Source organism: Homarus americanus, unplaced genomic scaffold, assembly GCF_018991925.1.
Source record: "Homarus americanus isolate GMGI-L3 unplaced genomic scaffold, GMGI_Hamer_2.0 scaffold25860, whole genome shotgun sequence".
Classification (NCBI taxonomy): Eukaryota; Metazoa; Arthropoda; class Malacostraca; order Decapoda; family Nephropidae; genus Homarus; species Homarus americanus.
This window is the reverse complement of record NW_024724693.1, coordinates 2,052,153-2,071,892: the sequence shown is the minus strand read 5'-3', so window position 1 is coordinate 2,071,892 and position 19,740 is coordinate 2,052,153. Positions and strand designations below refer to the sequence as shown.

Genomic DNA, 19,740 nt, shown 5'->3' with positions numbered 1-19,740 from the left:
ATGTATACCTGAGGTTCATGTATACCTGAGGTTCATGTATACCTGAGGTTCATGTATACCTGAGGTTCATGTATACCCGAGGTTCATGTATACCTGAGGTTCATGTATACCTGAGGTTTATGTATACCTGAGGTTCATGTATACACGAGGTTCATGTAAATCCGAGGTTCATGTATACCCGAGGTTCATGTATACCTGAGGTTTATGTATACCTGAGGTTCATGTATACCTGAGGTTCATGTATACACGAGGTTCATGTATACCCGAGGTTCATATATACCCGAGGTTCATGTATACACGAGGTTCATGTATACCTGAGATTCATGTATACCTGAGGTTCCCGAGGTTTATGTATACTGAGGTGCTGAGGTTCATGTATACTGAGGTTCATGTATACCTGAGGTTCATGTATACCTGATGTATACCTCAGCTTCATGTATACACGAGGTTCATGTAAATCCGAGGTTCATGTATACCCGAGGTTCATGTATACCTGAGGTTTATGTATACCTGAGGTTCATGTATACCTGAGGTTCATGTATACACGAGGTTCATGTATACCCGAGGTTCATATATACCCGAGGTTCATGTATACACGAGGTTCATGTATACCTGAGATTCATGTATACCTGAGGTTCATGTATACCTGAGGTTCGTGTATACCTGAGGTTCATGTATACCTGAGCTACATGTTTTGGGGGAGAGAATTCCTCCATTATCGTACCTGTCTCTCTCTCTCTTATCTCCACTCTTGTTTACATCCTGTTCTCTTTGTTTACATCCTGTTCTCTTTGTTTACATCCTGCACACACACACACACACACACACACACACACACACACACACACACATATTATGGAAGAGTTAGGAAAGAAAAAACAAGGTAAAAAGTAAATAAATAAAACAAGATTGTATAGATATAAACTCTATTTGTATTACTCAGACATTTGTTAACTAATCTCTATGTGTATAACTAGATTGCACGACAGTCGACACTAAGTGCCCTCATCACTAGATCATATCTATCTATAATAAAAAAAAACTCTTATATAAAATTTTCATCTTGGAAGAACCGTAGAAAATGGTTTATTGTTTATTATTATTATTATATATATACACAGTTCTTATTTACTATACACCGGCCAGAAGATTGTAACCAACGCCTGCTTCTCCACGTCCTGTGTCAGATGGTGTGTAGTGGCAACTCTCTCTGTTATGGTTTTTGAAGTAACTATCATCGGTATTGGAATTCTTATCGTTTGGTTTTAGTTTTTTTTCGGTTGACTCGTATTGTTATTTGTTTTATATGTTATTTTTTTTTTTTTTGGTATGAGTGTTGTTAGAAGTTTTGAAATTTATAAAAGAAAGTTTTTTTTTTTTAGTGTGACGACAGTTTATGATTGATTGGTTGTGGTGAAGTAGCGAGGTTTATCATTATCGTGTATCTGGCAGCACCGGGATCAACAAGAGTTACAGTACAATAATAAGACTCGTCCGCACCACGAGTCTTATATATGACGTCACTGGTACTCGTTATAAACTCAATATATACACATTAATATATGGTACACATGTAAACCCTGCGACGCACATGATCTGTTAGCTGGTGGTACACACAGGCTGTTACCCTTAGTGTGGTGGCGGGCTTCACATACACATTTTTGTACACACACACACACACACACACACACACACACACACAACTTTAACCAGTAAACACTTACACTATGATAGGATCACTTAATGAGGTTACGCAAAGGTTACAGGCACACAGTACAGGTACACAGACACACAGGTACACAGACACACAGACACAAAGACGTACAGTACAGGTACACAGACACAAAGACACACACAGCAGAAGCTACACAGTATTTACACAAAGTTACATCCGGGTTATTAGTCCGGTCAACCATCGTTAAATTCGTTATGACAGTTAGATGAGACGCCGGGGACAGTGTGACGGACAGTAGATGATGGGCCGTGTGTAGAGCTCGGTCTAGACAGGGATCATCTCGTGACAGCCGGAGCTTCTCTACACTTGATAACAGACCTTGTAGACAACTCCGGTGACCAAGGTGAAGTGAGAGAATAAAGGTGTTGACAAACTTAACCTGTGGGACCAGTGTACTCCTGAGCCAACACTCGAGGCATCACGCGTCTTGTGTCCAGACTGTAGTGTAGGAGGTGTGAGGTGGAGGAGCGGCTGCTGGATCACGGGTTAGTGCCACATGGGGCGGGGCGGGGCTCAGAGGGCCGCCGGGTGTAGCGGCCTGAGCGGCACTGTGGTGTCGTCCAGTGTGGGTAGCCAGGCGCTGATCTTGGTAGGGGCGTCTGTGGTCCAAGAGGGCAGCTCCCCAGCCTCAAGTGAAGGCACCCGCTGGTCCCGCCCAACGTTCACCTCCCGCGGGTCTATGGGGTCAAAGGTGAAGACGTTAAGCTTGGTGGGCGTGGCGGCGGAGTAGGGCGGGGTGATGTAGGTGGAGTACTCGGGGTAGTCGGGCACCTCCTGTGTAGGCGACGCCTTCCACGGCGCCTCCAAGTGTTGCTCCAGCTCCGGGGACGCCGCGCCCTTGTGTACTGCCGGTGCCGCCCGCACCGCCACGGGCGTCGCTACTGCCACTCCGCCGCCGCTCTCACACACTCCGTGTGCTGACAGCGGCGTCAGCGGCGACCTACGCGGCGAAGAATTGGGAGAGGAAGACTTTTTACTGGACCTGGGCGTGTGGGTGGTGGCGTGGTTATGGAGGGGCGTGTGGGTGTCCGTGGAGGCGTGGGCGGTGTCGTAGTAACCCCAGGCGGGGTCACGGGAGTAGTCGAGACCGTGTTGGAGACGCACCGAGTAGTGGTGGTGGTAGTGCTGCAGGTGGGCGTAGGCTGAGGGCGTGGCCAGGGAGTACGGGGTGTGGGTACTGGGGGTGTGACTGTGGCCGTGGGCACCATTAAGGCCTGTGGGCGCCATGTAGGAGGTCGCCGGGTCAGTCTGTGGGCACAGGCAGAAGAACACTTGTTATTATCACCTGCAGTAGTTGCTAATGGGGAGTCATATGTTGCAAGAAAGTTTATGATTCACACACCTTACTGGGGACTGTGGTCGTGGCAGTGAGCTAATAAAGTGAATGTTAATGGTGGGGGTCATGTTAAGACTCAGTACGAGATAATGAAGACAAATGCTAACTGTGTGAGGCACTTTGGCGGAGTTCTGGTGTGGGAGACCAGAACCATACACGCTCTTGGAGTTTAGGACTGAACACAACGGGGCACTGGTGAGGGCGTGATGAACCAGGGGGAACCTGACATACATTAAGTCGCTTGAGGAGGCATTATGGGCAGTAAGGCCGGACACCAACAGGTCTCGGTGTTAAGACAGTGCATGAGGGGGGAGGGAGGGAAGCTAATAACGTACCAACTAGAACACTGACAAGAAACAGGTGGGGAGGTGACCTGATGACTGAGCTGAGGTAGGTGACTTGGTGACGTACCTGGTAGGTCATGACCTGGAGGTAGTAAGCGTGGGTAAGATAGTGACGTACCTGGTAGGTCATGACCTGGAGGTAGTAAGCGTGGGTAAGATAGTGACGTACCTGGTAGGTCATGACCTGGGGGTAGTAGGCGTGGGTAAGATAGTGACGTACCTGGTAGGTCATGACCTGGGGGTAGTAGGCGTGGGTAAGATAGTGACGTACCTGGTAGGTCATGACCTGGGGATAGTAGGCGTGGGTAAGATAGTGACGTACCTGGTGGGTCATGACCTGGGGGTAGTAGGCGTGGGTAAGATGGTGACGTACCTGGTAGGTCATGACCTGGGGGTAGTAGGCGTGGGTAAGATAGTGACGTACCTGGTAGGTCATGACCTGGGGGTAATAGGCGTGGGTAAGATAGTGACGTACCTGGTAGGTCATGACCTGGGGGTAGTAGGCGTGGGTAAGATAGTGACGTACCTGGTAGGTCATGACCTGGGGGTAGTAGGCGTGGGTAAGATAGTGACGTACCTGGTAGGTCATGACCTGGGGGTAGTAGGCGTGGGTAAGATAGTGACGTACCTGGTAGGTCATGACCTGGGGGTAGTAGGCGTGCACACGCTGGGCATGGGCATCATAAGCGAGGCCATACTGTAGTTTGGACTGCATGGTGTAGTAGTGGTAGAGCCAGGAGTTGGCCCGTAAGACGGCTGCCTCCTTCTCTCCCAACACCTGGTTAGTGGCCACGATCACTGGCTGCTGCTGCTGTTGTGTGCTGCTGCTGGTGTTGCTACTGCTGCTGCTACTGTTGTTACTGCTGCTGGTAGTGGTGGTGGTGGTGGTGGAGGTGTGCTGCGCCCCCTGCTGGCTAGAGTCGGTGGCGTCCTTCACCTGCAGGACACAGTGGACCCAACGCCACGTGCCTCCTGCAGCCTGTAGCCTCACCAGCAGGATACACGACCTGTCCTGCTCACTCGTCGTGACTGTGGACACAAAACTTACACTCACTTAACTGTCATTAACACACAGTCTATTATTGTAAGATCAAGTAATACAGTACAGTATAGTTAGTCAGGTACAGTCAGTAAGGTACAGTACAGTCAGTAAGGTACAGTACAGTCAGTAAGGTACAGTACAGTCAGTAAGGTACAGTACAGTCAGTAAGGTACAGTACAGTCAGTCAGGTACAGTACAGTCAGTCAGGTACAGTACAGTAAGTTACTCACTGAGGCGGTGTTTGGTCTGCGCTTCCCTCATGTTCTCAGGGTGTAGGAGGTGGTACCACGACACTCCTGCCAGCGACGACCGGCTGTACCCTAGGTAGAACTCACCGCTGGGGGGGAAGAACAAGACGCTGGTGTTAGTACCTGAATCTACCTGTGATGTACACCTGTCATTATCACCTGCAACTGTCATAGAATAGGAGTTCAATAGACTGATGTGAGGCTGACACGTTATTACCTAAAGTTGTCAGTAATGAAAGACCTAAGACCCTTACATAGAAGAGAGAGAGAGAGAGAGAGAGAGAGAGAGAGAGAGAGAGAGAGAGAGATATATATATTTATAGTGTGTTGGGTCTCGTCTCTGGGTTTTGATGTGTATTTCAGTGAGCGTGAAGACCCGGTACAGTATGGTGTGGCCCAGCGGGTGGTACAGATCCCTGCTACGGTTATAGGTGTGGCTGGATCATTTCAAGATTAGCCACATCCTTACCACCACACCCTTCTCTCCCCACCTTTACCTTAGCTTATTTTAACTGATGATTGAATACCCTAACAGTGCCTAGGGGGTTAGGTTAGGTTAGGTTAGGTTAGGTTAGGTTTGGTTAGGTTAGGTTTGGTTAGGTTTGGTTTGGTTTGGTTTGGTTACGTTAGGTTTGGTTACGTTAGGTTAGGTTAGGTTAGGTTAGGTTTGGTTACGTTAGGTTTGGTTTCGTTAGGTTTGGTTACGTTATGTTTGGTTATATCAGGATTATGTTAGTGGTATAAAAAACCTAGGTGAGGGGGGGGGGGTTAATCTTCAGGTGACAATGTATACAGTGAGCACACCTTGAGCTTGGCCAAGATCAGTGGATAAGATCACCCGTTATCGTCTAAGATCACCCGTTATCGTCTAAGATCACCTGTTATCGTCTAAGATCACCTGTTATCGTCTAAGATCACTTGTTATCGTCTAAGATCACCTGTTATCGTCTAAGATCACCTGTTATCGTCTAAGATCACTTGTTATCGTCTAAGATCACCTGTTATCGTCTAAGATCACCTGTTATCGTCTAAGATCACCTGTTATCGTCTAAGATCACCAGTTATCGTCTAAGATCACCTGTTATCGTCTAAGATCACCTGTTATCGTCTAAGATCACTGTTATCGTCTAAGATCACCTGTTATCGTCTAGATCACCGTTATCGTTCAAGATCACCTGTTATCGTCTAAGATCACCTGTTATCGTCTAAGATCACCTGTTATCGTCTAAGATCACCTGTTATCGTCTAAGATCACCTGTTATCGTCTAAGATCACCTGTTATCGTCTAAGATCACCTGTTATCGTCCTAAGATCACCTGTTATCGTCTAAGATCACCTGTTATCGTCTAAGATCACCTGTTATCGTCTAAGATCACCTGTTATCGTCTAAGATCACCTGTTATCGTCTAAGATCACCTGTTATCGTCTAAGATCACCTGTTATCGTCTAAGATCACCTGTCTAAGATCACCTGTTATCGTTAAGATCACCTGTTATCGTCTAAGATCACCTGTTATCGTCTAAGATCACCTGTTATCGTCTAAGATCACCTGTTATCGTCTAAGATCACCTGTTATCGTCTAAGATCACCTGTTATCGTCTAAGATCACCTCGTCTAAGATCACCTGTTATCTAAGATCACCTGTTATCGTCTAAGATCGTTATCTAAGATCACCTGTTATCGTCTAAGATCACCTGTTATCGTCTAAGATCACCCGTTATCGTCTAAGATCACCTGTTATCGTCTAAGATCACCTGTTATCGTCTAAGATCACCTGTTATCGTCTAAGATCACCTGTTATCGTCTAAGATCACCTGTTATCGTCTAAGATCACCTGTTATCGTCTAAGATCACCTGTTATCGTCTAAGATCACCTGTTATCGTCTAAGATCACCTGTTATCGTCTAAGATCACCCGTTATCGTCTAAGATCACCTGTTATCGTCTAAGATCAACGTTATCGTCTAAGATCACCTGTTATCGTCTAAGATCACCTGTTATCGTCTAAGATCACCTGTTATCGTCTAAGATCACCTGTTATCGTCTAAGATCACCTGTTATCGTCTTATCTTAAGGTGATCCATCAGGCCCTCTCTCACCACCAGACTCGTACATCATTCCTACACTCTTATTAATTCATGTGCGTGCGAGTGTGTGTGTGTGTGTGTGTGTGTGTGTGTGTGTGTGTGTGTGTGTGTGTGTGTGTGTGTGTGTGTGTGTGTGGATCAGTGCCGGATGGTTGGGTCGGTGATAAGAGTTAGACACGACAAAGAATTCTTCCTGTTTTATTGTCTGTCTGTGGAGTCTTCCTGTCATAACAACCCAACCTAAACCTAACTAAACTAACCTAAACCTAACCTAAACCTAAACCTAAAACTAACCTAAACCTAACCTAAACCTAACCTAAACCTAACCTAAACCTAACCTAAACCTAACCTAAACCTAAACCTAAACTAACCTAAACCTAACCTAAACCCCAACCCAAACTCAACCTAAACCTAACCTAAACCTAACCTAAACCTAAACCTAACCTAAACCTAAACCCTAACCCAAACCTAAACCTAAACTAACCTAAACCTAACCTAAACCTAACCTAAACCTAACCTAAACCTAAACCCAACCTACCTAAACCCTAACCTAAACCCAAACCTAACCTAAAACCCTAAACCTAAACCCACCTAACCCTAACCTAAACCTAAACCCCAAACCTAACCCAAACCTAAACCTAAACCTAACCTAAACTAACCTAAACCTAAACCTAAACCTAAACCTAAACTAAACCTAACCTAACCTAATCTGAAGTAAATTGCATTAGGGTGTTTTTAATAACCATCAGACGAGAAAAAACAAAACATATAAGCTAGGGGTCTAATTTTCAGGTGGTGCAGACTCCTCAACATAAGAATTCCTTTCCTACACTATAACTATGGTCCAATAGCGCGGGGGTAGTGACACGATCAGCCATTGAGAGAAGGGGAGGAAAGGGGAAGAGGAAGAGGAAGAGGAGGAAGAGGAGGAGGAGGAGGAAGGAGGAGGAAGACAAGGCGTTCATCTCCCTCCTCCTCCCTTGTTCAACCTCGCCTAAAATACTGTACATTACTAGACATTGTTACATTTTGGAAAGTGCCGGTGAAAGTTGGCGTGACAGCTGGTGGTGGTGGTCGCTCTCCCCTCTCTCACCCCCTCTCTCACCCCTCTCTCACCCCTCTCCCCCTCTCTACCCCCTCTCTCATCCCTCTCTCACCCTCTCTCACCCCTCTCTCACCCCTCTCTCACCCCTCTCTCACCCTCTCTCACCCCTCTCTCACCCTCTCTCCACCCCTCTCTCACCTCTCACCCCTCTCTCACCTCTCACCCCTCTCTCACCTCTCACTTTTAACTGCTCACTCTCCCTGATGGCTTGAGACACGCCATCTCAGGCCTTATCACCGGCCAACATAAGACATAATGTGGTCTGTGTGACGAGGGAAGACATGCATTATATTCACCCTTACGCCACACTCCGCTAAGGGTGATAATGCCGTGTTGTCAGGCCCCTCCCCCAACCATATTGCCCCCTTCAGTATTATTAGCTCTTATGTCAGGTGTGTTTAAGGGTTGTTTTTCGTCTCGCTCCTTGACTGTGATTCATAAGACGTGGTGAAGGAATCAGACCCTTGTAGTATGTGTGTTTAAGGTCGATTTTCTTCTTTTGTCTACTGTTTCTCTTTGGTTGTGGAGGGACGTAAGAGTGTGTGTGTGTAGACGACTTTAAGCCTTGTGTTGTATGTGTTTAACGTCTGTTTTTCACTGTCTTAGAGGCTTTAAGAAGATGTCTCTAATGTGTGAGATGGTAAAGTGGTCCTTGTGTTCCATGTGTTTAAGGCCGAGTTTAAGTCATTCTTCCTGCCCGTCGAGTGTGTCTAAGTGCGTGAGGGTAAAGTGGACCTTGTTTACCCTCGCCCCACCGCACATAATTGCTCGCCCTCGCCCTCGATGATTAGTGGCCATTATGCATAATTTTTAGTATTGAAGGATAACCGTAGACAATGGCTGAAGGGCGGCCCCGGTTATTGGTGCTCTGGGAGGTGTCTTATTTATCCAGCGTCTTATTGTCTTAATCCCTGGGGTGTGGGGGGGTGGGGGTGTGGGTACTTGTTATGCCCCACCACCCCACCCTCCCCCCACCCCCTCCCCCCACCCCCACCCCCCTTCAGTCATATCAATGTTAACATGACTTCGTGATTCACCTGACACACAGACGTACACAAACACAGACAGACAGACAGACAGACACAGACAGACGTACACAGACAGACAGACAGACAGACACAGACAGCCACCACACTACCAACACACACCGTGAGAACTCGGCCAGGGAAGAGTAGAGAGAGAGAGAGAGAGAGAGAGAGAGAGAGAGAGAGAGAGAGAGAGAGAGACAATGAACCATCTTCAACTCCCTCTTCTGGTATCTGTTCACTGATTTTACCTCCCACCCCTCTCCCCCTCCCCCACCCCCCTCCCCCTCCCCACCCCCCCTCTCTCCCTCCCTCCCCACCCCCCTCTCCTCTTCCCCACTCCCTCTCTCCCTCCCCACCCCCTCCCTCCCCACCCCCCTCCCTCCTCCCCCACTCCCTCCTCTTCCCACTCCCTCTCCTCCTCCCCACCCCCTCCCTCTCCTCCCCCCTCCTCCCACCCCTCCTCCCCCCCCCCCACCTCCTCCCCACCCCTCCTCCTCCCCACCCCCCCTCCCTCCTCCCCACCCTCTCCCTCTTCCCCACTCTCTCCTCCCCACCCCCCCTCCTCCCACCCCCCCTCCTCCTCCCCACTCCCTCTCTCCTTCCCCACTCCTCTCTCTCCTCCTCCCACCCTCCTCTCCTCCTCCCTCCCTCCCCACCCTCCTCCCACCCTCCCCCTCCCTCCCCCCTCTCCTCCCTCCTCCCCACCCCCTCCCCACCTTCCTCCTCCTCCCACCCTCCCCAGCCGACATTAGCATAGTTATTGTTTCTTAGTTAGGGTGGCCCTTAACTCCCAGATGAATTATGATGGAGCAAATGATGCTGCTGCCCCCCGATACCGTCTGGGAAAAGATGTTATCAGCCCACGCATTTACATACAGTATCCCTGGGCCGTGATTCTCTCTCTTCCTTCCTTCCTCGTGTGAGAACCCACTCTCTCTCTCTCTCTCTCTAGCCCGGTGGTGAGAGGAGGTATATCGTGGTGAGTGGTGTGGTGGGAGTAGTAGTGGTGTGATGGTAGTGGTGGTAGTGGAGGATAGTGGGGGATTGAGAGAGAGGGATGAAGGGGTCAGGGGTGATGGGGAGGGGTAGAGGATGGAGAGGGGCGTGGAGGGGAGGCCCTTGCTGCAGCCTGATATTAACATTTGTGTATGAATGGAGGGAAGGAGTGTGGCAGAGTGGTGAATTTGGAAGTAATTTGCCAGGGCTATTGGGGAGGAGGGAGAAGAAGGAGAGAAGGAGGGAGAAGAGAGAGGGGGGCACAGAACCTAATCTACTGCTTGTTACACACTTTAACGACCTGTTGGGGAGGTAGTTCAAGCCGGTGTGGGAGGAGGTGAGGGACGGGGAGATTCTTTGACTGACCTGTAACTTGTAAACAGAACTCACCCACACACACCCACACACACACACACACACACACACACACACACACACACACGCACACACACACACACACACAGTAATAAATAAGCATTAGTGGTATTTAAGCGTAAAGACAACTCAATTAAGCTTAATATATTGCATAATTTATGACAACTGTATGATTTTAAGGAGGTATGAAGAATAATTTTATGATTTTGGCGAGATATGAAGAATAATTTTAGGATATTTCACCAGTTATTATTTTTTGTTGATAATTGCAATATTTCACGAGATTTTGGAATTTTTGCGGTGGAAACGAATAGGTTAGGTTAGGTTAGGTTAGGTTAGGTTAGGTTAGATTAGGAGAAGTTAGGTTAAATTAGGTTAATCTTGTCATAAATTGCTAAACGTGATTAGGTTAAGTTAGTATTGAATTAGATTAAGCTAGGTCTAGGATATCGGTGTTTAAACTCCCGTACACAGAGTCTGGTCTCGTGGTCTCGGGGATAATAGTAACACACAAACACATATAGTGAACCTGGAGCCTAAATTTGCATGAAGCACTATGTTGGCGTCAAGTTATGGGTCCTGCTGAGAGGCTGGCTGGGTGGGTGGCTGGCTGTGGGTGGGTGACTGGCGGGTGACTGGCTGGGGGTGGGGTGGTGGGGGTGGGTGGGGGTAGGGTGAATGAGTGGCTGGGGTGGTGTGTGGGTGGGGTGGGTGGGGTGGTGGGTGGGTGGGTGGGTGGGTAAGGATTGTGTGGGTGGGTGGGGTGGGTGATGAGTGGCTGTGGGTGGGTGGGTGCATGTGGTGGGGTGGGTGGGTGTCTGGGGTGGGTGGTGATTCTCTGCTCTCTCTAATACACTAGCACTCATCTGTTTCTCTACAAATACCAGCTGATGTGGGAGTGACATTCGCGTGTGTTTGTTTACAAGTACCAGTTATTGTAGGCGCGTGATCGTGTTTATGATGAATACAGGGCCACATTAATACAAGGCACCCGTGTTTGTTTACACGTATCAGCTGATGTCCATGTACCGGCGGCCAGGGGCATCGTCAGGTCACCGGACGATCGAGCTACAAGAGGTTGATAACAGTGAACAGAGCGAGAGAACCAAGGAAACAACGACTCGCTATTATGATGGTAATGTTGTCTGGCAGGGAGGAGGGAGGGGGAAGGACCGACTCAATATGGCTAGAGTCGATGATGGGAGGGAGGGGAGGGAGGAGGACCCACTCATATATGGCTAGAGTCGATGATGGGGAGGAGGGGGAAGGACCGAATATATGGCTATAGTCGATGATGGGGGAGGGGGGAGGGCAGATAGATGGGGACAGAAAAAAAAAAGAGGAGAGAAAAGACCACACACACACACACACACATACACACACACGAGAGAGAGAGAGAGAGAAGGAGAAATGAGACTTTGTGAAAATAGAATTAAACAAATGTGAAACCCAAGGCAGATGACCAGACCTTTTGTTTACTATAAGTTGTAGTGGAGGACTGTTAGTGTGTTATACCTGTACCTGCCCCTCTCCTTCCCCACCTGTTACCTCCCCCACCTGTTACTCCTCCTCCCCCACCTGTTACTCCTCCCCCCCACCTGTTACTCCTCCCTCTCCCACCTGTTACTCCTCCTCCCACCTGTTACCTCCTCCCTACCTGTTACTCCTCCCCACCTGTTACCTCCTCCCCTACCTGTTACTCCTCCTCCCCTACCTGTTACTCCTCCCCCACCTGTTACCTCCTCCTCCCCACCTACCCCTCCTCCCCCACCTGTTACTCTCCCCCCACCTGTTACTCCTCCTCCCACCTGTTACTCCTCTTCCCCACCTGTTACTCCTCCTCCCCCACCTGCTACTCCTCCTTCCCACCTGTTACCTCCTCTTCCCCCACCTGTTACTCCTCCTCCCACCTGTTACTCCTCCTCCCCACCTGTTACTCCTCCTCCCACCTGTTACTCCTCCTCCCACCTGTTACTCCTCCTTCCCCACCTGTTACCTCCTCCCACCTGTTACTCCTCTCCCCACCTGTTACCCTCTTCCCCACCCTGACTCCTCCTCCCCCACCTGTTTCCTCCCCCCCACCTGTTACTCCTCCTCCCCCACCTGTTACTCCTCTCCCCACCTGTTACTCCTCCTTCCCCACCTGTTGCCCTCCTCCCCACCTGTTGCTCCTCCTCCCCCACCTGTTACTCCTCCTTCCCCACCTGTTACCCTCTCCCCACCTGTTACTCCCTCCCCACCTGTTACTCCTCCTTCCCCACCTGTTACTCCTCTCTCCCCACCTGTTACTCCTCTTCCCCACCTGTTACTCCTTCCCCCACCTGTTACCCTCCTCCCCCACCTGTTACCTCCCCACCTGTTATCGCCTCCTCCTCACCTGTTGTTACTGTCCTCCCTTCCTTTCCCCTGCCTCCCCACACTCTTTCCCATCCTCCCTACCCCAACACACCCCACTCCACCACTCCACCCACCCACCCAGCCACCCACCCCCTGCAGACCAAGGTGAAAGGTCCTGAGTCATTTACAGGACAAAGCCCACATTTGCATAAAAGCTCCATATCCACATTGAGGCGGAAAACCCGATGTAGGTTCTTCGTTACTATAAATCACAGCGTTGTGCTTCCTGTGGAGTGAGGGGGAGCAGAACGTGGCGGCCCCAGCTGCTGAAGACGGCACCTACGGCCTTATGGAGGGTGTGAGGGGGTGGGTAGTTCTCTCAGGGTGGGGGCAGAGGGTGTAAGGCATGCAGTAGTCAACACGTGAAGGTATTGTGAAGTGTTGGCTGCTGAAGGTGTGTGAGCTGCTCAAGGGCGGGGCGTGACAGAGTCCTGGGTGATGGTGACACAGCCCTGGGTGATGGTGACACAAACATACAGAGAATAGTGAAGGCGGTGGTCATGGCTGGAAGAACCCTGGATGATTATGAACATGAGACAGTGAACATGATAGACAGTGACGGTGAAGATGATGACAGTGAGGAACAAAGAGGTACTCACTTTCTGTCGAGGTTGATGAACTTCATGTCGAGGGTGTGGACGGAGGTGAAGACGTTGGTGGCGCCCTGCACGACGCTCTCTCGGGTCTCTGGCATGGCGACGGGCGTACAGTGGGCGAGGAAATGGCTCGTTCCTGGAGCACAGCGGCAGGTACGACAGGTAATCCTACCAGCACCACCTGGCAGATGGTACACTTGTTAGTATTAAACCACCTGGCAGATGGTACACTTGTTAGTATTACACCACCTGGCTGATGGTACACTTGTTAGTATTACACCACCTGGCAGATGGTACACTTGTTAGTATACACCACCTGGCAGATGGTTTAATTTGTTATATACAACAATAAACAAACGTTTGTCTGGTCACCAAGGTTGACGTAACATAAACAAACGTTTGTCTGGTCACCAAGGTTGACGTAACAAACAAACGTTTGTCTGGTCACCAAGGTTGACGTAACAAACAAACGTTTGTCTGGTCACCAAGGTTGACGTAACATAAACAAACGTTTGTCTGGTCACCAAGGTTGGCGTAACATAAACAAACGTTTGTCTGGTCACCAAGGTTGACGTAACATAAACAAACGTTTGTCTGGTCACCAAGGTTGACGTAACACAAACAAACGTTTGTCTGGTCACCAAGGTTGACGTAACATTAACAAACGTTTGTCTGGTCACCAAGGTTGACGTAACACAAACAAACGTTTGTCTGGTCACCAAGGTTGACGTAACATAAACAAACGTTCTCACCTTCTGGTCGCCGAACCTCATCTGTCTTCGGGCGTTCCTGGACACGTTCATGCGACAGAGGAAGAGTCGGTCATCGTCATGGTGGTGTTGGGACGTGTGACCTGTCCTGACGAGCTCCGCCTGTACCGCCGCGTGGTCCTGCTTGTCTATAATGTCGTACACACTGTCCCCGTGTATGAGGAGGTCCTCCTGTGGTGTGTTAATACTGTGTGTTAATACTGTGTGTTAATACTGTGTGTTAACACGAACACTGGTACACACTGTCCCCGTGTATGAGGAGGTCCTCCTGTGGTGTGTTAATACTGTGTGTTAATACTGTGTGTTAATACTGTTACACTGTGTTAACAATGTCACACCTTGTGTTAACACTGACAATGTTACCTAGGCCTCGCATCAGTGTTGTAACAACCTACACTACACACTGGTCAATATTAACACTCACACAGTATACACCACCCCTTGTACAACACCTTGTATTAACACTTAACATACACTACACCTTGTGTGTTGATACACTATACAGTTGAATCATTATAACATACAGTACACCTACAGAGGCCTGTTAGTATAGGTGGGCGGGGCGACAACATGGCATTAACCTACACTGATAAGAACACAAGAATGGAGGAAACTGCAGCGGACAGTCCCGTTTACACCCAACCCCTATCGCTCATATATCCACCCAACCTGTGTTTGAAGCTATCCAGCGTGTTAGAGTTAATGATGATGTTTGGTAACTTGTTCCACTCGTCCACTACTCTATTTCCAAACCAATGTTTAAATCTAAATTTGTCTAATTTAAAACCATTGTTACGAGTTCGCTCCTGGTTGGATAGTTTGAGTACCTTTGTAATGTCCCCTTTGTTTAGCCCTGACTTCCATTTATACACCTCTATCATATCGCCCCTCACTCTACGTCTCTCGAGGGAGTGCAAATTAAGATGCTTTAACCTGTCTCTGTACTCAAGGTTCCTAATGCCCGGGATTAGTCTTGTCATTCTCATCTGAATTCTTTCCAAGGATTCTATATCCATTCTGTAATACGGTGACCAGAACTGAACTGCGTAATCCAAGTGAGGTCTCACAAGCGCAAAATATATTTTTAGGATGACCTCGCTAGTCTTGTAACTAACACTCTTTTGAATGAACCCAAGTACTTTATTAGCCTTGTTACGAGCAAATACACACTGTTTACTTGGCTTAAGATTCCTACTTATCATTACTCCTAAATCTTTCTCACATTCGGATTTCTCAATAACATCGTTGTTCATCTGGTATCTGGTTTCCCTGTTTTCATCTCCTATACTGAGTACTTTACATTTGTCCACATTGAATTTCATCTGCCATTTTTCAGACCACTCGAAAAATTTGTTTAGATCTTCCTGTAGTTTTGCGGAGTCCTCGTCAGATTTAATTACACGTCCTATTTTAGTGTCATCAGCAAATTTACTTATGTTGCTGTCTATGCCGATATCTATGTCGTTTATGTATATAATAAATAATAATGGTCCGAGTACTGAGCCTTGGGGAACTCCACTAGTGACGTTGCTCCAATGGGACTTAGTGCCGTTAATGCTCACTCGCTGTTTCCTGTCCTGTCACCATGCCCTAATCCATTTTAGAATATCTCCTTTAATACCATGAGCCTCCACTTTTCTTATTAGTCTTTCGTGGGGGACTCTGTCGAAGGCTTTGCTAAAGTCGAGGTATATCACATCAAAATTGTGCCCCTCGTCCACCGATTCGAAAACAGATGAAAAGAATGTTAATAGATTAGTTAGACATGAACGCCCCCTTGTGAAGCCATGTTGGGAATCATTGATCAACTTGTGCTTCTCCAGGTGATTTCGAATAGAGTTTGAAATGATTGCTTCCAGTAATTTGCCTATAATTGATGTTAGACTGGTTGGACGGTAGTTAGAGGATAGTGATCTATCTCCCTTCTTGAAAATCGGTATTACATTCGCTATCCTCCAGGATTCTGGTACTACACCTGTTTTTGGACATGTTAAACAACTTTGCTAGGGCATACTAAGCTCTTCCTTACATTCCTTTAATACTCTGGCAAATATCTCATCGGGACCAGGTGACTTATTAGGCTTTAGTTTGTCTATTTCTTACTAACATCGTTACTAGTCACTACTATCTCACTTAATTTGTTTTCTTCACTATCTCTGTATAGAGTCGGTGCCTCGGGTATCATGTTTTATTGCTTATTTATTCCTTTTGTGAACAGGTTGAAGAATAAGAATGAGCAGAGACAATAATAATAATACTAATCGGAACTTTTATCTCTCTCTCTCTCTCTCTCTCTCTCTCTCTCTCTCTCTCTCTCTCTCTCACCATAGAGTGGCCCAGGTACTCGGCAGCGTTGTCTGAGATGTACAGCAGCTTCCCTCCCTGGGTCAGCATCATGATGAAGCCGTTCATAGCCTGAGGAAGATAACATACATGGTTAGGTTAGGTTAGGTTAGGCAAGGTTAGGTTAGGTTAGGTTAGGTTAGGTTAGGCAAGGTTAGGTTAGGTTAGGTTAGGTTAGGCAAGGTTAGGTTAGGTTAGGTTAGGTTAGGTTAGGTTGGGCAAGGTTAGGTTAGGTTGTGTAGTGGGGAGACAACATATAAAGATCAGAGAGAGAAGAAGGGCCAGTGGTAGGTGAAAGTGGTGGTAGCATCATCAGTAGGTAAGACGGAATCACAAAGCCAGCCTCTCTCTCTCTCTCTCTCTCTCTCTCTCTCTCTCTCTCTCTCTCTCTCTCTCTCTCTCTCTCTCTCTCTCTCTCTCTCCTTGATCTTTCCACCTTTAACTGGCGGCCATAAACAACAACAGCAACAACAACAATAAACAACAACAGCAACAACAACAAAAACAACAACAACAACAATAAACAACAACAACAACAACAACAATAAACAACAACAACAACAAAAACAACAACAAGCCGTAAACAGAACTACTTTCAATTTACAGGTAGAGTCTTGGTGCCTTTGCGACGCCATTATTAAACCCCCTTAAGAGTAGAGGAGTCTTTAGTGGGTGACTTACATGCAGGTGTGTGTGTGTGTGTGTGTGTGTGTGTGTGTGTGTGTGTGTGTGGAGAGAGAGCAGTATTTGGTAGATGTGAATAACATATAGTAAGCAGTACAAACACACAAACACACAAACACACACACGCTTACAAACACACAAACACACAAACACACAAACACACAAACACACACACGCTTACAAACACACTTATTGATGTTTTAGAAGCACATACACACATCTCTCTCACATGGGGAATTCCACAAGCACACACACACACACACACACACACACACACACACACACACACACACACATCAGTTTTAAATAACTAGTGGTGATGGTAATAGCCGTGTGGTGGGAAGGACATCTTGGGAACTGGTGATCTTTACAAGGGTCAGCCGTGTGTGTGTGTGGCCATCCTACAGGGAAGGAGGACCAGTTTTATTGCGGTAGCTTCATCCTGCTCATCCGTGTGTGTGTGTGTGTGTGTGTGTGTGTGTGTGTGTGTGTGATAGAATCGGTAGAGAAAGTACAGCAGCGGCTCTTAGTGCTTTGTACTTGACCTCCTCCCCGAGAGTGTTGGGGGCTGGCACCGAGCAGGAGTGTTCCCAGGGGCTGGCACCTAGCAGGAGTGTTCCCAGGGTCTGGCACCCTAGCAGGGTGTTCCCAGGGGCTGGCACCCTGCAGGAGTGTTCCCAGAGGCTGGCACCTAGCAGGAGTGTTCCCAGGGCTGGCACCATGTAGGAGTGTTCCCAGAGGCTGGCACCTAGCAGGGAGTGTTCCCAGGGTCTGGCACCTAGCAGGAGTGTTCCCAGGGCTGGCACCCAGTAGTAAAGCTCTAGGGTCTGGCACCTAGCAGGAGTGTTCCTAGAGGCTGGCACTTAGCAGTAAAGCTCCTAGGGTCTAGAACCTAGCAGGAGTGTTCCTAGGGGCTGGCTTCTATCGGGATAACTAACATAGGGTTTCACCTGCCAGGAGAATATCCCATCCCTGGCAGCAGGAGGAAGGTGCCCAGGTGAGGATGGTTGGCTCTCCGTGACCTCTGACCCCGGCTGTGACCTGCCACTCGCCCAGAATACTAATGTCAACAAGGAAAGGTCGATCAGCGGGATGGTGGTGGCGGTAGTTGCCTTGGCTGTGTGGCGGAGGGGGAAGGGAGGGAGGAGGAGGAGGAGAAGAAGAAGAAGAAAGAAGAAAGGAGGAGGAGGAGGAGGAGGGAGGAGAAGGAGGAAGGAGTCAGCATAAGAGAGAATCATCAAGTACAATACATAAACAGTGAATGAAACCTTAGGTCATAATTCAGGGTTACATAAACACCACACAGTACACAAACTCTAGTACATGACCCTGATCTATACCTCCCTCTCTAGTAAGACACTCTTGACACAACCCTGATCTATACCTCCCTCTCTAGTACACACAACCCTGATCTATACCTCCCTCTCTAGTAAGACACTCTAGTACACAACCCTGATCTATACCTCCTTTCTAGTACACAACCCTGATCTATACCTCCCTCTCCCAACATGGCCGCGACAGGGAAGAGGCAGGACGCAGGACAAATTTATGCAAAAAAAAAAAAAATAAATAAATTGCTCGTACCGGAATTCCTGTGAGAGGGGGGGAGGGGGTAGGGAGGAGGGACTAGGTGAGGGAGGGAGGGTAGGGGAAAGGGTTAAGTAAAGGTATTCATTCACTCATTAAACCGTGGAACTGCTAGGAGTATGGGCCTCCTCCCTCCCTCCCTGTCTCCTCCCCTCCCTCTCTCCTCCCCTCCTCCTCCTCCCCTCCTCCCTGTCTCCTCCCCCTCCCCTCCCTGTCTCCTCCCCTCCCTCCCTCCCTCCTTCTCTTCCTCCCCTCTCCTTCCCTCCCTCCCTGTCTCCTCCCCCCTCCCTCCCTGTCTCTCCCCTCCCTCCCCTGCCTCCTCCCCTCCTCCTCCCTCCCTCCCTCCCTGTCTCCTCCCCCCTCCCTCCCTCCCTGTCTCCTCCCCTCCCTCCTTCCTCCTCCCTCTGTCTCCTCCCCCTCCTCCCTCCCCTGTCTCCTCCCCTCCCTCCCTGTCTCCTCCTCCCTCCTCCTCCCTCCCTCCCTCCCCTCCCTCCCCTCCCCTCTCTCTCCTCCTCCTCCCTGTCTCCTCCCCTCCTCCCTCCCTCCCCTCCCTCCCCCTCCCTCCCTCCCTCCCCTGTCTCCTCCTCCCCTCCCCTGTCTCCTCCTCCCTCCTCCCTCCCTCCCCTCCCTCCTCCTCCTCCCCTCCCCTCCCTCCCTCCCTGTCCTCCTCCCTCCCTGTCTCCTCCTCCCTCCCCTCCCTCCCCCTGTCTCCTCCTCCCCTCCCTCCCTCCCTCCATGTCTCCTCCCCCCTCCCTCCCTCCCTCCCTCCTCCCTCCCCTCCCTCCCCTCCTGTCTCCCTCCCTCCCTCCTCCCTCCCTCCCTCCTTCTCTTCCCTCCTTCTCCCTTTCCTTCCCCTATTTAATCACCAAAGGATTATTAAAACCCTAACACTAACCTAACCTAACCCCTAACTAACCTAACTTCTTCCTTTACCTAACCCCTCCCCTAGGTAGCGTTAGGGTATAAATTCATCAATCAGGGATGGGCTAGAGGGATGTGGTGTGGTGTAGAGGGGGTGTGGTGGGGTGTGGTGGGGGTGTGGTAGTGGGTGTGGTAGGGGGTGTGTGT

At 49.0% G+C, this 19,740-nt stretch overlaps 1 protein-coding gene across 1 annotated transcript in view; it reads right to left on the bottom strand.

Moving 5' to 3' along the window:
* Positions 1–912: 912 nt before the first annotated feature.
* Positions 913–19,740, bottom strand: part of LOC121864529 (neuronal PAS domain-containing protein 4A-like) — a 20,843-nt gene continuing 2,015 nt past the window's right edge. The window contains 7 exon segments of the mRNA XM_042363601.1: positions 913–2,983; positions 4,044–4,444; positions 4,688–4,794; positions 13,292–13,414; positions 13,416–13,456; positions 14,023–14,229; positions 16,384–16,473. Of these exon segments, the coding sequence (XP_042219535.1) occupies positions 2,249–2,983; positions 4,044–4,444; positions 4,688–4,794; positions 13,292–13,414; positions 13,416–13,456; positions 14,023–14,229; positions 16,384–16,473 (1,704 nt within the window). The 3' untranslated portion in view covers positions 913–2,248.